This window comes from Hippopotamus amphibius, chromosome 6 (assembly GCF_030028045.1).
Source record: "Hippopotamus amphibius kiboko isolate mHipAmp2 chromosome 6, mHipAmp2.hap2, whole genome shotgun sequence".
NCBI classification, from domain to species: domain Eukaryota; kingdom Metazoa; phylum Chordata; class Mammalia; order Artiodactyla; family Hippopotamidae; genus Hippopotamus; species Hippopotamus amphibius.
The window spans coordinates 122,553,792-122,567,851 of NC_080191.1; the positions used below are offsets into that span (position 1 = coordinate 122,553,792).

Consider the following 14,060-nt stretch of genomic DNA (forward strand, 5'->3'; position numbering starts at 1 on the left):
TTATTTTATTTTGAAGGAATGGAGAAATTTGAAACAAAAGAGAGATGAAAACTACCAAAAAGTGATGTGCTGTTTAGTGCATCGTTACTTGACTTCCATGAGACAAAAGATGCAAAGTACAGATCAGGCAACTGTGGAAAATCTAAATGAACTGCGTCAAGATCTGTCAAAATTCCGAAATGAAATAAGAGATTTACTTGGCTTTCGGACTTCTAAATATGCTATGTTTTATCCAAGAAATTAGCCATTTTCTAAATCACGTAGAGAATAATTTTCAATAATAAATCTGAAAGATTGCATTTGCATAACTTGCAATTAAATTAATAAGATATATATTGAAATAATTATGTAAAAGCCATTCTTTAAAAATATTTATAGCATAAATATATGTTATATAAAATATGTATATAGGATTAGTTTTTTTAAAACCCTCTATTAGTGGCTTTTTGCAGGAGTAAAACAGGTTAAGTAGATAGATTTTGTTAGCATGCTGCTTAGTTTTCTTATTTAAATAGTGCTTAATATGGTTTTCTCTTTCTGTTTAAGAAGGGCAGTTAGAATTGTAGTAACTATTGCCAGAAGATTTTGAAGATCAGCAAATGTGGACTGATCTCCTTCCAAAGGATACACTTGAGATATAGAAGTCATGTTTTTAAAAATCTTTGTTTTAGGAGTTTACATACAGTTCAGTATTTATTGTTTAGGAGTATAAGTTTACAGAAAACAGTAGTCTGTTTTTTCTTTTTTCTTTTGTTATAATCTTAAGCAACAAAGATAAAGCCCTAATGAATGTTTGAATCTATTTATGTGTTTATAAATTTAAATTCACTTCAATGTTTGTTATTATAATATTTTTACTTTTACATGGTTGTAATCACTTTATATTTTTAATTTTGCTTTTTTCACTTCATAGTATTTTATATATGCATTTCCATGTATTGATAGAGTCCACGTATTTAAATTTTTATAGAATTATATAGTTTTTGAAAAATATAGTTAGTAGAGTTTTCTTTTTGTAACTATAGTGTATTTGATTATGTTTGTAAGTTTGCACAGCTACTTTTCTACAATTAAGTATTTATTGGCTTTTAATTTTTCATTATCATAATAGTGATATAATTTGGAGTGAATGTTCCTAGTTGCAAAACTAACCCAAAATAAGGATTTAGAAGATATTTCTTTATCATTTATGGTCACAGCCTGTTTTGTTTTTGTAAACATTGGAAGCACCTTTAATGCAAGGATTTCCTTTATTTTTGGACTAAGAGTCTTGATCTTATCTCCCAAAGTATTTTCCACAGGATTTAACATGGCTTCTATAAAATGACTTCATGCTCACCTGTGGCTCATTCTTGATGCTTAGGATGAAGAGCATTGACTTTTTAAATTGGAGAATAAAATATGTATTTAAATTTTTTTCCTGTGTTCATATAAGGGTTATAGTTAACATTTTTCATAAGCTATTGCTTATAGATTCTTGCAGCATTTCTAGTTAAGAGGTTATTATTTATATCTTCTTAACCGAATGTCAGGTGGTTTTAAGGCCACAGGGTGCAGGTAGCCCTTGGTCTGTAAGCACATTGTTGAAATATGTTAGTATTGTGTTTCATCTTGCTTTTTACTTTTTATTTTTTAATTTCCAAATTGTAAGTGTTCCCTTTTTTGGGGAAATTCTTATAGAAATGTTTATTGTAAAGTTATATATTTTGTCTATGATGGGATTATGCACTTCCCAATTGGGATTTTACATCAGGGTTTTTAGTCATTCTAAAAAATATCTAATTATGAAAACAAAATATTTATAGAGTGCCTACTGTATGCATGAGTTACTTATGAGATATATTTTGAATGACAGCATATTGTAAGAAAAAGGTAAATAAAACTTGACATTAGATTATAAATTGGCAGTCTTCATTGTATACTTTTATACTTTTTATTAGATATAATTCACATATAAAATTCACTCTTTTAAAGTATACAGTTCATTGTTGTTGGTTTTTTTTTTTAATTATGGCAACAAAGGTCTAAAATGCAAAGCATCAACATTAGACCCCTTTCTGCCTCTGGTGGCAATCATATTTAACTCTTGGCTGTTTCTTCTTACATTTCTAAACACCGTATTTTGAAATAATATGTCTACACAAAGACCTGTATGTGAGTGTTTATATCAGCTTTACTCATGATCTGAAATTGAAAACCAAATGCCCACGAACTGGTGAATGGGTAAGTAAATTGTACATCCATACAATGGAAATCTAGTAAGGAATCATATCAGTCAGAGTTCATTCAGAGAAGCAGAACTGCTAGCATATTTGCAGGCACACGTGTATGTGTGTACAGTGATTTGTTTACAGGGATTTAACATTACACAATTGTTGGAGTTGGTTAAACAGCCTCGGAGGCTGTTGCTTTTGCATCTAATACTGAAGCTTGAAGTTCACCGGGTGGGCTGTTGGGAGAGGGAGACAGATGTCAAGCGGAGGAAACACGGACAAGCTGGAACCCATGAATAGGAGCTGAGACCCGTGTCACTTGTCACTGTCTCCAACCTTGATGACGTGGGTGTCCTGTGGGAGAAGTTACCCTTTGCCATGTTGCTAAATACACTTGGCCCAGGAATCAGAGAAACTGAAGAACAAGCCAAGGAAAAGCAGAATGATTTAGAGTCCTGGCTGCAGCCCCTCACCAACAGGTTGAGTCAGCAGATAAGTTTCAACATGTGCCTATGAAAAGTGCCCTCAAAGAACTATGAAAGTGCCTACAAAGAACTACAAAAGTGCCTACAAAAAAACCCCAAGTGGCTGCGGCTCCAATTCTGCCCTCCAAGTTTGACACTGAAATGTGTCTGGTGCCCACCCTACCTGGAAGCATACACAGGAGAGAATTCTGGGAAACATAATTCAGCCTACCCAGGTTGGCACAGAAGCAAATTACTGATATATATGCAATAACGCAGATGAATCTAAAAAGGATTATGCCAAGTGAGGAAGCTCGTCACAAAAGGGTACATATCGTGTGATTCCATTAATATGACATCCTAGAAAAGACAAAACTATGGAAACCAAAATCAAATCATTGGTTACCAGGATCTGGCGGGAGCATAAGAATCTACAGCTCATCAAACTACGCATTTAAAAAGGGTGAATTTTAACGTATGGAAATCACGCTTCAGGAAACCTGAAAAAATACGTAATGCTACAACGTACTACAATAAGAAATGAAGAAAATGAGAGTGGAATTTTATGGTTTATTGCCGCTATAGAAGAAAAGAGGGCTTAAATATGCAAAGTGGTAGCCCGTCACAAACGTAACACACAGTCAGGTGGAGTACAGTAGTAAATGCCAAGGTGAAGAAGTTTCTGTTTTTCGAAATTTATGTTCACAGTTCTAGGTTCTTTGCTATTCCTTATAAATTTTGGAATCGTCCCATCAATGTCAACCAAAAAAGCTTGTGGGGATTTTAATTGGAATTGCACTGATACTGAAAATTTTGTTTTCCTCAGAAAATACATTTATAAAATAAAAAATTGGCTGAGGTTATAGGCCCTAGGGAGTCTAGCTGTTCAAATTACACTAAGAAAATATTAATAGTACCAGGGGTAATGGCCACTCTGAATTTCTCATTTGTAAGTAAATTTGTTAGCTTTCTGGTATCACTACCCTGTTGGTAGATATGTTGTGTTTCTTAAAAAGATACTTAGAATAGCATAGACATATATATATACTACCAACTGTAAAATAGATAGCCAGTGGAAAGTTGCTGTATAACAAAGGGAGATCAAGTCGACAATGGGTGATGCCTTAGAGGGTCTGGACGGGGAGGGTGGGGGGGAGTCGAGGAAGGGAGGGGATATGGGGATATGTATATAAATACAGCTGATTGACTCTGGTGTACCTCATAAGCTGGTACAAGAGTGTAAAGCAATTATATTCCAATAAAGAGCTAAAAAAAAAAGAAAAAAAAAGATACTTAGAAGAATTGCTAGTGACAGTGTTTCTCTTGATTTGGTCATTTCATACTATTTTTTCTTTTCCTACTCCCCCTGCCCCCAGTTTGAAATATATACTTCAGATATGCAACTCAAAAGTAGGAAAAATTTTATGTTAAGTTACATGCTTAAAAATAACCATCTTGGGTCTTCCCTGGTGGCACAGTGGTGAAGAATCCGCCTGCCAATGCAGGGGACATGGGTTTGATCCCTGGGCCAGGAAGATCCCACATGCCTTGGAGCAACTAAGCTTGTGTGCCACAACTGCTGAGCCCTTGCACTGCAACTACTGAAGCCTGAGTGCCTAGAGCCCATGCTCCACAACAAGAGAAGCCACCGCACTGAGAAGGCCGAGCACCGCAACGAAGAGTAGCCCCCACTCTCCACAACTAGAGAAAATCTGCATGCTGCAACAAAGACACAAGGTAGCCAAAAAAATTTAAAAATAGCCATCTTTAAGAGGCATGATTTCTGATGTAAATTAAATTGCAATAGTACAAGAGGCAAAACAGCATGTTTGGGTAGGAGGTATGTTTCAAAAAGAACTGTTTCAGCCAGTAGTGACAGGTCTCTTCCACCAGCAATCTAGACATTTCTCTCTGCCTCTCTCTCTCCATTAGAAAGACTATTTGATCAATCCTTTCAATTTTAGGTAAAATTATTCTTATTGAAAGATATTAAAACTATCAGATGCCATTTGAAAAGCTTTTTGAAGAAGAAAATTTACTAGCCACCTCATTAACTAATTCAGAAATTAAATTAATTCTGGGAGATAATTCAACTCCATATTTTAAAACTCATTTCCCCCCGTTTTATATTTCAGTGGCAGTAGCAAGCAATCACCATATTTTCTATAAAGATTGTTTTAACGCAGAGGGTTTTTTGCTTTTTCTTTTTTTTTAAGATACAAAGCTAAACTAAGCATAGAAGGGGGCAGTTCTCTTATTCTCCGTGCCCTCAGCTTAAGTATGGTGTTGGTGTTAAATGGTACAAATTTACTGAATGAAAATGTAGCCATTATCTATTTGTATAACTATGCTGGAAATGATATCCAGTCAGACAGCCATTTAACAATAGCAGGCTCTAGGTCCTATTCCATCAGATTGGATTGGAAGAAAACTTAGATCAACCGCTTCAAACTTCTAATTTTATAGGAAAGAAAACTGACATTTTACCTAATTTGTCCAGGTTGTATAATGACTGACTTGAGATCTGGAGCTCAATTTATTCTTTGTGTTGGGAAAGATATATCCAAAAATGTTGCTTTTTTTGAATGGATTTCTCAGACTTGAGATCTGGAGCTCAATTTATTCTTTGTGTTGGGAAAGATATATCCAAAAATGTTGCTTTTTTTGAATGGATTTCATCTTGGTCAGAGAACAGAACTTAAGATGTCCAGTCCCTACTTTTCTGTTTATTTATTTATTTATTTTTGGCTACGTCGGGTCTTAGTTGCAGCGCTTTGGATCTTCTTTGAGGCATGCAGGATCTTTCTTTGCTGTGCACAGGCTTCTCTCTAGTTGTGGTGTGCAGGTTTTCTCTTCTTTAGTTGTGGCACACAGGCTCCAGGGCGCGTGGGCTCTGTAGTTGTGGCGTGTGGGTTCCAGAGCACTTAGGCTCTGTAGTTTGCAGCACGTGGGCTCTCTAGTAGAGGTGCGCGAGCTCAGCAGTTGAGGCTCATGCTCTTAGTTGCCCCGCGGCATGTGGGATCATAGTTCTGTGACCAAGGATCAAACCCACATCCCCTGCATTGGAAGGTGGATTCTTTACCACTGGACTACCAGGGAAGTCCCTCTGCTTTTCTTTTTCTTTTAATTAATTAATTTATGGCTGAGTTGGGTGTTCGTTGCTGCACACAGGCTTTCTCTAGTTGCAGAGAGCAAGGTGCTGCTCTTTGTTGCGGTGCGTGGGCTGCTCATTGCAGTGGCTTCTCTTGTTGTGGAGCACAGGCTCTAGGCACACAGACTTCAGTAGTTGTGGCACACAGGCTCTGTAGTTGTGGCTCGTGGGCTTTAGAGCACAGGCTCGGTAGTTGTAGTGCATGGGCTTAGTTGCTCCGTGGCATGTGGGATCTTCCGGAACCAGGGCTCAAACCTGTGTCCGCTGCATTAGCAGGTGGATTCTTAACCACTGCACCACCAGTAATGTCCACCCCCCAACCCCCACTCCGCTTTTCTAAATGACTAGTTTATTAAAGGCTTTAAGTTTATGACCAAGGTCAGAAGCAGAGACCAGCTAGATGAGCAAGAGGCAGAGGGAAAGGCTGAACAGTGGAGTAGTAAACATAAATACAAAAGCAAGAGTCAGTCTTAGAAAATAAACAAGCCAGGCCATGGAGGGACCAAGGATTTAGGATGGAGAAACTGGTTAATTTTATTTCTGTGCCACTTTATATCCTGATCAATTTGGTTATTCAAGGATTTGGAAATGGTTGAAGACCTATACAGGATCTCAGAAAGAATCCAATTCAACTTTCTCATTTTACAGATAAGGAAACTAAGGTTCCCCAATTCTGTGCTGTGAAGAATTCAAGTCTTTCTCCTCCTCATCCAGGAGGCTCTTCATTGTATTATGTTACTATTAACATCAATTTCTTGTTTGTGAGATAAGTTAATCAGCTGTATAAAGTTGTATGTTAAGCTTGTAATTTTTCTTAATAGATTTCTGTACTTAAAAACTCACTGTTTAATCTAATCTTGGTATTGGAAGGCCACAGGGACATCCTTCAAGCAAAAGATACTGTTTCAAATTCATATCTAATTAAATTTTAGCCTTTTTAAACCTAATTGTTGACTTTAAGAGGAAGAAGGAAATTACAAAAGCAAAGTCAGAATTTTAAATAGTAACTTTAAAATCCCTCAGAAAAACTTCTATGTATGTCCCAAAGCTGCCCCATCTGAGCCCCTAATTTGGTACATCCATGTACACCACCACAGTTTCTATGTTAAAAAGATGCTGTTAGTGTGTGAATAATGACCCTCATGTACTTTATTCAAGATGCTTAATTGTAAAATATATAATATTTATCTTTTGTTTTGGGCTAGGGCTAAGGGACAAACTTGTGAAACCATTAATTCTAATCACCTGCAGGTTGCTTCAGGTTTTCTATTTGGATAGTCACATCATTTTTGCATTATAATAGTCTTGTTTCTTTCCAATATCATTTTTTCTTTTTCTTGTCTTATTGCACTGACCGTCCCTCTAGTACAATTTTTAATAGAAATAGTGATTTCAAGCATTCCTGTCTTATCACTGATTTTAAAGGAAATGCTTTCAATACTTTACCATTAAATATAAGATTTGCTGCAGGTTTTCCTCTCAACTTAAGGAAGTTCCTTCTATTCGTAGTTTGCTCAGGGTTTGTTTTTGTCATGAATAAATGTTGAATTATATCAAGTGCTTCTGCATTATTAAGATAAATTATTTTTCTTCTTTAATATATTGTGAATAGGGCTTAACAGAACCTTTTGCCGTTAAGAGATGATCTTTGTTTAGCTCTAGTTTAGTTTACCTAGTAATCTGATAATACAGTATGTCAACAATGTTGCTAGGCAAGCTTTCTTCTGGTAAAAATGATCCCTGATTGGTAAATTGCATTGGATTGGGAGGAGTCCAACCCAATATAAATGAACTATAAATAACCAATGGGGGAGCCAGAGCTTTGGGCTTTCCTGAGTGTGTAGCTCATAACTAGGTGTGCCATCTATGAGGATTCTGGGAGCTGGGCCTATGGGGTTGTGGCTTCTGTAGAAATGCGACCTTTAAACTGGTGTGACTGCATCCATCTGGCATGAATCTTGTCTCCTAGCACCTGAGACATCATCTAGGGAGGCAAAGAAGACAGCTTATGGATAGCTGGTGTGAACTTTTGCCAGATGGCTGCAAAGACTCCCAGAGACGAAGAAAGTGTAACGTCCTGTTAAGCTCTGGTCCAAGTGCTATATCTTTCTAAGGATGTTGGTACCAAGGGAGGCCTGTGGTACTGTTAAGTCTAAATGTTTATCTGCCCCTAAGACTCCCTTACTGGCATTGCAGATCTATTAATGCAGCAAAGTATGATCATTGATTATCTAATGTTAAATCAATCAAGCATTTCTGGGATAAACCCAACTTGATCATGACTTACTTGGTTTGCTGGATTATTTTGGAATACTTTGTTTAGGGTTTCTGAACTTACATTCATAAGTAAAATTAGACTAGTGGTTTTCCTAGATCCTGTTGTCTGCTAAAGTTTTGATGTTAAGATTATATTAATCTCAGGGATTCCCTGGTGGTCCACTGGTTAAGACTCCTCACTTCCACTGCAAGGGGCATGGGTTTGATCCCTGATTGGGAAACTAAGATCTCACATGCTGCGCAGAGTGGCCAAAGAAAAAAGAAAAGAAAAAAATAAGAGAGATTATATTAATCTCATAAATAGAATTGCTGAGTGTTACTTCTTTATTTATACTCTGGAATAGCATATGTTAGATTGGCAGTGTTTGTCCCTTAGATGTTGGTAGATCTTCTAAGTAGAACTGTCTGGGCCTGGGGTTTTCTTTGAAGAAAATTTTAAAATTAGGATTGCATTTCTTTAATGGTAATAAGACTATTTAGGTAACTATACTCCAATAAAAGTTAAAAAAAAAAAAAGACTATTTAGGTATTCTATTTCTACTTGAGTCTGAGTGATAAGTCCTCAGCCCCTGGCCATGAGCTTGTTCACTTCATCTAAGTTTTCAAATCTACTGACATAAGAGGTTCATAATATTCTCTTTTTGCTTTTTTAAGAGTCTAACATCTATTGTAAGGTCACTTTCATGCCTAAATTGTTTTCTTGTCCTTTATAAACTTCTTTCCTTGCTTAATCTTGTTAGTTTGTTAATTAAATTGGTCATTTTATTTTAAATTGGTCATTTTAGAGAACCAATTATTTTAACTTTCTTTATGATTCTATTTTACTCAATTTCTGCTTGTGTGCTTATTTCCTCCTCCTTTTTAGAAGTGTATTCTGTTGTTCTTTTACTAACTTCCTAACTGTATCATTCACAAAATATTTTTCACCCTTTCTTTTAGAATGTAAACATTTTAGGTTATAAGTTGCATTCCACACATTTTAAAATTCAGTGTTTCTCTGATTGTTCAGTTTTTAACATTTTCTATTTTCCACTACAGTTACCTTTTGATCATGAGTTATTTAAAAGTACATTTCTCAGTTTCCAACATCAGGTTTTTTTCTTTTTCTTTTTTAACTGTTGTGTACTTTGTGTTATTAATTTCCTGTTAGTCACTGTTTCTGGAGAAGGATGTCTGTGTGATATTTGAAATTTGACGGGATTTCTTTTATGGTGCAGTAAGGGGTCAAGTTTTGAAGTTGTTCCATACAGAGATTAAAAATGAGCTTTTGGTTCTGTTCTATGTCCATCAGGTAAATCTAGTTAATTGTGTGGATCAAACCTATATCTTTTTTTTTTCCCTTAAAATCTGCCAATTACTGAGAGAAGTGTGTTAAAATCTCCCACTATGATGGTGAACTTGTCAATTTCCATGTATACTATGCCAGATTTAGTTATATATTTTGGATGATGTTATTAGCTGCATGCAAATTTTAGAATTGTTATATCTCCTTGTAACGCTTTTCATCTTAAGAAATGCCTTAAAGTCTATTTTTTTTCCTAATATGAATAAAGCCACATCAGTCTTTTTTTCATTAATATTTGCCTGGTATATTTATGTTTTTCTATCCTTTTCTTTTCAACTTTTCTGTGTCCTTGTGTTTTAGATACCTCTTTCAAATAGCGTATAGTTGGATTTTGCTTTTCTAATCCAGTCCGATAATCTTTGGCTTTTAATTTTTTAGTCTGGTTATAGACTAGAGATGATACATCTGCATTTCTAGCAGCACATGTTTTTGTTATTTCCCCTATATCACTTTCTTTAATCTCTTACCTTTTTTTCCTCTGCTATTTTAAAAATTTCAAACTCAAATTCTTTTATGGTTACCCTAGATATTTTAATGTAAATACTTAAGCTGTCAAATTAATCAGTATTTTTAATCCTCTTTCTCAATATAAAGGCATTAGAACATTTAGGCCAAGTCTTGTTCTTTAATGTTCATTTTCCACATGAACTTACTATTTTTGCAAATTTGCGCATATATAAATATATCCATGAATTTAAGCAAAAGAGTGTTTTAGTTAATATTAGTTCACATTAGAGCTTCTTGATTACTAGCTGTTTTATTTTAGGGCTTTTCTTTAAAGAAGATTCTGTCATTAGTTTATTTCATTTAATAGTCCAGAAGGTCTAATGGGAGCCTGGTAGCACTTTCCTACAGGAAGGAAAAAAAGAAGGTAAATGTCTTCCAGCTAAGTTTAACCTTCAAGGAAATAAGTAATGTGACAGAATTTAAGAACTGAGAACTTTGCAAGATTCTTATTGAATTCAAAAGAAGAAAGTTAAGCTAGCAGGACCCCCTGAAACACATCACAGAGTCTAGCTCAGCGTTTTGAAATTTGTTTTGTGATGTTTTAGTACAGTCAGCCATTTGTGGGATACATGTATTTGATTCCCCAAGTATGAATACCTAAAAATAAAAACAGAACTTGATCAACTGTTCTTTAAAAAGAAACAAAAATTTTTAAAAGAAATGATTCCTAAAAGAGAAAATAATATGGGACCCCAGGAGTCATCTGGTCTAACTCCTTCAATTTATAACTAAGGAAACCGAATTCAGTTAAAATAAATGATGTAATAAACAAGAAAAGAGATTAAGGGATGGTTGTTGGATCAGAAAGAGCCATGTCTCTATTCAGTTTATTTCTATGTTTTGAATAATTGAATTAAAAGACAAACCTTTGCCATCTGTTATTAACCACTAATCCCATCAACAGCTGTAAGTCTTGTGTCAGAGATGTCAATGGTATGAATAGTTTGGATTACTTTTTACCTCACTGTGACTCCAAGCCCCACTCAGAAACCTATGGAAGTCTTTCCACTGGTTGTGCAGGAGGCTGAGGGCTGCAAGCCTGCTGCCTGAAGTACACCAATAAGAAGTTTCTATTAAAAGGGAAGAAATGCTGAAATCTTTACTAATCACCCCAAAGTCCCATATAATGCATTCTTAAAAGGTACTGATTTGTCTAGATTGGAATCAATCAGTATTCCATAGTTACATCCTGGCTGGGCACAGCCGCCTGTGCCCTCAGCTGGTGGAGAGGGCCTTTCTAAAAGGTGGCACCGGCCAGGGAAGCCACCCACCGGCTCCTCTAGTTCATCCACTTCCTCAGCTGGTGAATTCTGATACTGATGGGCATCCCAGTGGGAGAATTTAGGAATGATTCCTGATCCTGCCAACCAGCCCACATTCATTGCTTTCTTGTGCTCCCTCAGCTGCCCAAACAGGATGCTTCTTTTTGAACTTTTATTTTCTGCTCTTTGAGTTGTCTGGTCACTTCTAGGGCTGGGAGTTATTGTTTTCACCCAAAAGAATATTTTCCCTTATTTCTAAAACTTTGCTTCAATTATGGGAGACCTTGTGACCTAAGTCTGTGTTTATCCCTAGTATTCTTTCTACCTTCTTCGGATAGGAATGGCTGTTCCCGCAACCTCCTGAGGGCAGGCTGCCACGCCCATTGCAGGTACAGCTCTGTGCAAACAATGGGAGCCCTTTCACAGTTCTTCCATTACTGAGTGAGAAGAGATCTTTCAAAGGCAATGGCAGAATGCAACCCAGCTGATACAGCCTGGTCCAGTTAACTAAGGATTAACAAGATAGGGGTGTTAGGCTCACTTCTAATTTCAAGTCCTATAAAACGACTCATTATGATTTAGGGTAGGAAAACAAAGACTGAACTCTGCAAGATAAGAGGGTTTTCCTCTGGGGCAGAGAAGGCCTATTCTAGTGGCAGTGAGGGCAGTGGGTTTGGAATTAGCACTTCTGAGCTTGATGCCTGTCCTGTCTCTTGGGAAATGTGTGCTCTGGACAAGTCACTAAACACACCTGAGCTTCCATTTCTGTTATAAAATGAAGGACCTGAACGAGATTCCTGAGGGACACCGTTCTAGCCCTAACATTCTCTGGTTCTGCAGAGAAGAATTATAGTCTGTTTACATTACTGGGTCCATCTGGTCCCTGTCGTCCTTGGAATGCTCTTTTAGCAAAGTACAAATTGATACAAGGACAACCTTATATGTAAATAGCTGGGAATATTCTTTTCACAGGTGTCCCACTTTCTATGAAAACAAGTCTAATGGCTATTATATAATCATTTAAAAATATTTTATTAAGCATTGATTTTAAAAATGCAAGAGAAGAATATAACACTTCAGAGCAAATGCTTGAAGGTAAAACAAATATCACTATAAATATTGCACGTATAAAGTCTCTTTTTTACATCTTCACACAACTCATTTCTAAAATATCCTTTTACAGAGATGTATAAATAAACTGCTTCCAAACTGTCAACCCTTGATACATTTGCTTTCTCATCATCCCACTAAGTCTGCAGGTTTCCAATCGCATATCTGCTCCTCTCCCATGCAGGCAACAGAAGTTCCATCAGCGATACCGGAGCTCTCCTACCTACATCATGTGAAGAGTAAATCTCTCTGAATGCTCAATATTTCAGGTTATAATTTTCTTTTTCTACTGAGAAAAAAATAGATCTTTCAAAGGCAGTGACAGAACGCAGCTTAAATGGATACAGTTCACTGTTAACATTGCTTGTTCTTCAAGACGTCCAGGAGCTTCTGATTCTTGGTCTTGAACATCATGATAAAGCTGTTAGGCATGATTTTGCCCCGCCCATCTTCACCCACTTGGCCCATGATGATGTAATTTAGACCTAAAAGAGAATAGAAGATTAATGTTTTTTCTCTATGTGTGTCGGTGTGAAACAACTTCAGCTATAACTTAGCTCTAGGTAAATGTTCTGTATATGGTATAATTAGACATTTATTCTATCTAGGATAAAATCTGGTTTAAGACTCTCATCGGAAAAAAAAAACGTAAATTTAACTGAATAGCATATTCCAGCTCTGCTAACACCAGGAGACTGGATGAAATGATTAGATCCAGTCATGTCCGGCTCTGCAGAAGACCTGATGTATTTACTGTGTCCCCTGTGAATGATACACTGTTCCTGAGAAAGGCTCTCCTTCCTCAAGGGGCCTCCAGTGCTCTCTGACACGCCATCCTCTGATGTCCTCTCCTGCTCCCACAAGGCTTCTGGATCTCCCCAGGCATCTGGCAGCTAATAACCCAGTGTCTTCTGTTGTTATTGTCTTCAACTTATTAACATCTCCAACATTTATACTATGTAAGTTTTTGGATCATATACTTCTTCCCATCCTTATAGTCCCTTGCAAAAAGATAAGTACTAAAAAGTACTTTTACTGTTGCACTATATTTTATATATCAGTGTGTCTGGCTAAGTTAGGCCTAGACTGGGGCCCAAGCTGAGCTGTGTTGGGATCAACTTTGAAGATTTACACTGCTTCAGAAAAATGTCCTCAAGGAAGTGTGTTACCACCTCCTTTATTCTCTCTCTCCCCTTATGTGTCATAGGAGAAATACGTGTCTCCTTTTTCTCTTGCATTAGCCTCTTCCTCTGTGGACTAACACTGTCATCATAGTGGTCTTGAGCCTGTGAAAGCTTGGTAGGCTGGGCCGGTAGATGCCACCACAAGGCTGGACTGCTAGCATCATTATGAGATCTGACCGTCAGTGTCTAGATGTGCATTATTTGCTTTTTCAGACAGTTCTGGAAAGAAGTGTTACCTTTTACAGAGCCCTTGCTATTCCCTCTAAAGAGTCAACGTGAGGCTGCTGGCCTCCTGACTCTTCTGAACGATCGGAATTCATAGCAAAGCTTTCCTGACATGCATATTCTGTATTTCTGTGCACGTGTGGCAGAGGATTGGTTTGTTTTGCTTGTAGGAGAGGTTTGTAACAAGATGGAGGAAAGGAATGGGCTGATATTGGATAGAGAAATCACAGTATATCACACAGTGGAATGCCAGCATTATTTCCATTCAGAGAAAGAGAGAGAGATCTATACATGCTGTTGATGCAAAGCTATCCACATACAC

At 36.8% G+C, this 14,060-nt stretch overlaps 2 protein-coding genes across 5 annotated transcripts in view; one reads left to right on the top strand and one right to left on the bottom strand.

Moving 5' to 3' along the window:
- Positions 1-1,891, top strand: part of TRPC1 (transient receptor potential cation channel subfamily C member 1) — a 61,718-nt gene extending 59,827 nt beyond the window's left edge. For all 4 annotated transcript variants that reach the window (XM_057739819.1, XM_057739820.1, XM_057739821.1 and 1 more), the window contains one exon: positions 17-1,891. In XM_057739819.1, coding sequence (XP_057595802.1) covers positions 17-244 — 228 coding nt within the window. In that variant the 3' untranslated portion in view covers positions 245-1,891. The remainder of the gene's footprint in view (positions 1-16) is intronic.
- A 10,341-nt stretch (positions 1,892-12,232) lies between these two features.
- PCOLCE2 (procollagen C-endopeptidase enhancer 2) overlaps positions 12,233-14,060 on the bottom strand; it is a 68,073-nt gene continuing 66,245 nt past the window's right edge. The window contains exon 9 of the mRNA XM_057740349.1: positions 12,233-12,814. Within this exon, the coding sequence (XP_057596332.1) occupies positions 12,684-12,814 (131 nt within the window). The 3' untranslated portion in view covers positions 12,233-12,683. The remainder of the gene's footprint in view (positions 12,815-14,060) is intronic.